The sequence below is a fragment of the Chrysochloris asiatica genome, unplaced genomic scaffold, assembly GCF_000296735.1.
Source record: "Chrysochloris asiatica unplaced genomic scaffold, ChrAsi1.0 scaffold00336, whole genome shotgun sequence".
In the NCBI taxonomy this organism is placed as follows: domain Eukaryota; kingdom Metazoa; phylum Chordata; class Mammalia; order Afrosoricida; family Chrysochloridae; genus Chrysochloris; species Chrysochloris asiatica.
Window position 1 is genome coordinate 1,162,740 of NW_006408854.1, and position 5,521 is coordinate 1,168,260.

At 34.3% G+C, this 5,521-nt stretch overlaps 1 protein-coding gene across 1 annotated transcript in view; it reads left to right on the forward strand.

Annotated features, from left to right (window-relative positions):
• GPR98 (G protein-coupled receptor 98) overlaps positions 1–5,521 on the forward strand; it is a 962,819-nt gene that overhangs the window by 200,976 nt on the left and 756,322 nt on the right. The window contains 2 exon segments of the mRNA XM_006875701.1: positions 1,415–1,561; positions 3,735–4,033. Coding sequence (XP_006875763.1) covers positions 1,415–1,561; positions 3,735–4,033 — 446 coding nt within the window.

The following is a 5,521-nucleotide window of genomic DNA, read 5'->3' on the forward strand; positions in this document are numbered from 1 at the left end:
CTATCATATGTTCTCCAGCATCATTTCTATCACTAAGGCCATATTTTCCAACTACTGATCCTTCCTCTTTGCTCCCAATTTGCATTCCAATCACCAGTAATGATCAATATATCTTGATTGCATGTTTGATCCATTTCAGATTGAAGAAGTTGGTAGAATTCTTCTATGTCATCTTCACTGGCTTTAGTATTTGATGCATAAATTTGAATAATAGTGGTATTAACTGGGCTTCCCTTTAGGTGCATGGATATTATCCTATTACAGAGAGCATTGTATCTCATGACTGATCTGGATATGTTCTTTTTGACAATGAATGCAACACCATTCCTCCTCAATTTGTCATTATGGCATAGTAAACCATGTGGTTGTCAGATTCAAAATGGCCAATACCAGTCCATTTCAGCTCCCTAATCCCTAAAATATCCATGTTTATGTGTTCCGTTTCATTTTTGACAACTTCCAATTTTCCCAGATTCATACTTCGTACATTCCATGTTCCAATTGTCAGTGGATATTTACAGCTGTTTCTCTTCATTTTGAGTTGTCCCCTATTAGGAAATGTAGGTCCTGTGGGCTTTACTCCATTCGCGTCATTACGGTCAACTCTACTTTGAGGAGACAGTTCTTCCCCAGTCGCGTTTTGAGTGCTTTCCAAACTAAGGGGCTCATTTTCTGGCACTATATCTAACAGTGTTTCTCTGATATTCATAAGGTTTTCAATGACTAAATATTCATCACTCCTTCTTCCTAGTCTGTCTTCATCTGGAAGCTCATCTGAAAGCTGTCCACCATGGTTGACCCTGCTGGTATTTAAAATACCAGTGGCATAGCTTCCAGAATCACAGCAACTCACAAGCCACCACATTATGACAAACTGGCATACTAGTGGTGGGTCTAATAATTATATAGAATTCTAAATAGAAGCTTTTCATAAACTTTAAGAAGTTAATGGAGAAGTCTTTCTAGATTACCATAGTAAAAAGTTAAAAAAGGTTAAAACAAATCTTAATATTTCATATGCTTGTCCTATTGCCTGGGGTGGTGATGTAGGATAAGCCCTGGTCCATAAGATCTGTTCAGACTGCAAGATTGGTGGTTAAAACCCACTAGCCACTCCTCAGAATCCCTATATAGGGTCACTATGAGTTGGAACTGACTCAATGGTAATTAACAACAACAGCATTATAATTATTAACATTTTCATATATTCTAGCTCTGTCCCTTACATCTTCAAATCTGCACATTTTAAAACAAAATTATGGTCTTCCACATTACTGTTTTTTAACCTTTTTTTTATTTAAAAGTATATCATCTTGCTTAGTAGTCTTAAGATTTTGAAAACTTAATAATATTAAAGAAGAGTATGCCTTGGTCATTTCAAATAACTGTTCTGGCTTTTATGTGTATTTTTTAGAATTCCTTATATAAACAAGTGGAAGAAATGGAGCAAGATAGCCTAGTAACCTTGAATGTTGAGCGCTTAAAAGGAACATATGGTCGTATAACTGTTACATGGGAAGCTGATGGAAGTAATAGTGATATATTTCCTACCTCAGGAGTGGTATGTAATTTACACAAGTATAGGAGAGTCACTTTTAAATTTTGGTTACTATTGATGCATGGGACCAAACCCTGCCTTATGGATGAAGTGTTTGAGTTTGACCATGTCAACACTGGATTCCTACCTACTATGACTGTAATCACCGTAGAGAGGGATATAATTTAAGGTTAGTTTTCTTATTGTGGTTATTGCTCTTTTTTCTATAATAGCCAAATTAACTGTAACAAAATTTACCTTTTTGAGGTTTAGCACATTGGTTGGCTAAATTTTAGGTGTATTATATGGTTAAAAAAGATAACACCAATAAAAATGAGGATGGAAACATGGTTTTCATGATTTACATAAAATGGAACCCTGCCCCCCTCAAAAAGTATAGATAGCTATTAACTCTAGATCAGTACTAAGAAGTGAAGGAAACTGGGTTTCCTACAAATAAAGTTTATGATGGAAAGTTGCCAAGCAACTTCAATTTAAGGTCAGTTCTATGGGGGAACTCTATAACAGAAGTGGTTCTTTGGAATTACTAACAATTGGGTCAAGAGGAGCTGAGCCTTTGCATCCCTACATAGGTCATCCTTGACCTTAGACTACCCTCTGAATGAGACATAATGTTGAGTGAGATAGTTCATTGCAGTAGAATTCAGTACCCAATTAGGCACACAGCAGCTGTTATTACCAACAGCTGAGGCATGAGTGATGCGTCCCAAGAAGAGATCTGGACAGCGGATCACAAAACAATATCCACTACAGGAGGACAGAATAAAATGGGAGTTTAGGCTGAAAAATGAAATCCCTATATACTAAATAAGTAGGTGACTTGCAAAGAAGGTGGTTTAGGGAACCTTTAATAGCTGATTGAAAGATGGGGTTTTCTCCTTGGCTTGCCTTGGATTTAGTTTGTGCATTTTGCCTGAGTTTCCCTTAGGAGTTCTCACAAAGAACCTCTCATAGAATTACCTCAGATAAGAACAGGTATATGTTATGATCAGTTTTACCTTCCTTTATCATTTGAAAGGTGATTGGAACTTTTGTGTTTTAAGAGTATTATAGCAGATTTACTGCATTGAATATTTATATTATGCAGGCTTCCAAAAATATAAGTAGTGTCTCTTAGTCCTGTATGTTCGGTATTGTATTATTTTTCCCCAATGAAGATTTCTTATATAAATACGATTAAAAATATTTCTAACTTAAATGCCTATTATATAGGTGGGTTATGTTTTAGAAGAATTCATTATTTTATTCAGCAGTCAGTACAATTTTTCTGTAAAAGATAAGATAGTAAATATTTCAGAATTTGTGAGACACACAGTCTCTGTTGCAGATATTTACCTTTACTTTGTACATGAGAACAGACAATATGTAAGCAGATGAGCTTGGCTGTATTCCAATACAACGTTATTTGCAAAAATAGGCAGCCAGCTGGATTTACTAACTGGTTGTAGTTTGCTGACACTAAGTTGTGTTAATACAGCTCTTAAACTTTGATCTTCAAGTACTTTCTCTAGATGAACAAATGAGTGTTAGAAAAAACAGGCATGAGCTTGAGTAATTGTAAATAGTTTGCAGCCATATGCTCGAGAATAGAGTATGAGATGGGAAATAATGGGAATTGGCATTCAAGAAACAGGAAAAAGCCCTAACAGAAAAGTCTTCAGATGTATTTTTTTAAATCTGGGTTTGGCTCTTTGACACGGAGAGACAACAAAACATTTTATGCAGGTGGAAAAAAAGGCTCTGATTTTTATATATCTTTCTCTTATCTGTATTTTGTTTCTTTCAATGCTAAGTATTAAATCTATTCAAAACTCAGGCATAGGAAATAGCAATTTTGGCAAAAGTTATGTAGAGAAAAGTGTTTAAATGAATAGGCCACCTTTTCTTTTTATACGGTATCTATGACTTAAATTCCTAGAGAGTATGTACTCTATATTATAATGAAATGTTGGTTTTAGAGTATGATATTAGCTAATACATGTCCTATTAGGTTACTTTTTTACCCTAATTACCTACCTTTTATATTAAAAGACCATTTTATTTATTTATAGAATCATATTTTGCTTCTTGACTATCATGTTATTTAAGTTGTGATCAGCATTAAACAAGATCAGACTCTTTGGTATTCTTACTGCACAGTGATAATTTCAATATATGTATATTTTTTAAATTGTAGATTTCATTTTCTGAAGGCCAAGCGCTGTCTACAATCACTCTGACTGTTCTTGCTGATGATATACCTGAGTTATCAAAGGTTGTGATTATAACACTCATCAGTATTACCACAGATGGGGTTGAGGACCTGTCTAGAGGTGCTACCATTGACCAGAAAAGAAACAAGTCTGTGATAACTACTCTATCCAATGACTCACCCTATGGCTTGGTGGGTTGGCATGCAGAGTCTCTCTTTGCTAGAGTAACAGAGCCAGAAGGTAAATCTTAAGTTTTTCAAGCTCTAATAAGAAATTTTATTGGGTAGTTTAATTATAATACTTGCAAAGAATGTCAGTTTCTCTTTTCATATAACTTTCTGTCTGACAGGTCATACCCAATTTGTTTTGCTTTTCCCTATCTTTATTAAAGTTTGTAACCAGTAATCACTTAGCAATATGCTATAGGAGACACTGTTCTCTTTCCTCACTCATATTTCTTCTCTAAAATAGATTTTCAACAATTATAGGGAATCATATATAACACTATGAAATGTACATAATTTTTAAGATATTAATTTTATAACCAAAAGCAGTAATTAGAATAATTTTTTCTTTGTGAAATGTACATTGTTTAGGCACTAAATTCTTTGAGTTTCATGCTAAAATCTTCACCTAGATAACTTCATATAAACTGTAGAATAAATAGATCAGTGTAGATAAAGGTTATTTGACTTCTGTATGTATATACTGGAAAATAATATGATAAAGTTCTGAAATTTATTAGTAACATGGACATCCTGATTCCAAGCCACTTTCATTTACATAATTGATGGGAAAAAATGACATGTAGTTATATATCTTTGGACCTAGGGATTATGTATATGGGTTATGTATTAATATTTGGATTTTGCATCTGATGGATACATGGTCTTTATATATCCATTTATGTGAGAATAAGAGCAACAGATATATAGTAAGATCAACTCTGAATGTATTCATTCAGCAAACATCTTGGAAGCACCTAGTAAGTGCCAGGAATTGTAGTATGTGCTCTGGAAACAAAAGGTTTACTCTTTAGCATCATGAACTCATAGGCCAATGATGTAAATTAACAGGCACATTTTATTTTTCATCTTACATGGCATATGGAATTAAAAAATTGAAATAAAAATTCAGTTCTATGAGATAGCTTGAGATTTGTAATAGATGCCTTACTAGAAGAACACAGGCACTTATATTGTAATGATTAGTCATTAAATGATGATTTTAATCTTGAAGTCTCTGAGCATTTGTAATCAGCACCTAGGCTGAATGTGCATATAGGTACTTTCCTAAAATATCCTGTAATTTCTCTTAAAATGTATACATACTACATAGGAGAGTACACTAGAGAGCCAGGGTTAGACGTGAGATATGATAGGTGTTAATTCTTAGCTGTAACCAAATACCTTAAGGGAATGAGTCTCTGGGCCTGGAGAATCAGCACAATAGTCTGAGGGAACATCAAAGTCAATTGTCACAACATAGTCTATAGAGACAATGTTCTGTATCCTACTTTGTGAGTAGTGACTGGCGTCTTCAAAGTCTGTGAATGTCCATTTAATGTACAACTATTGCTCTTGTCCCACCTGGAGCAAAGAAAAATAAAGAAAATTAAAGATGCAGAGAAACAATTAATCCAAAGGACTAAGGGGTCACACGAACCTTAGACAAGAAGGAACTAGATGATGCCTGGCTATCAATACCAACTACTATTGTTGTTGTTGTTTTGTTTGTTTTAAACAACCAAAGGGCACACAGTCCCTCTCTT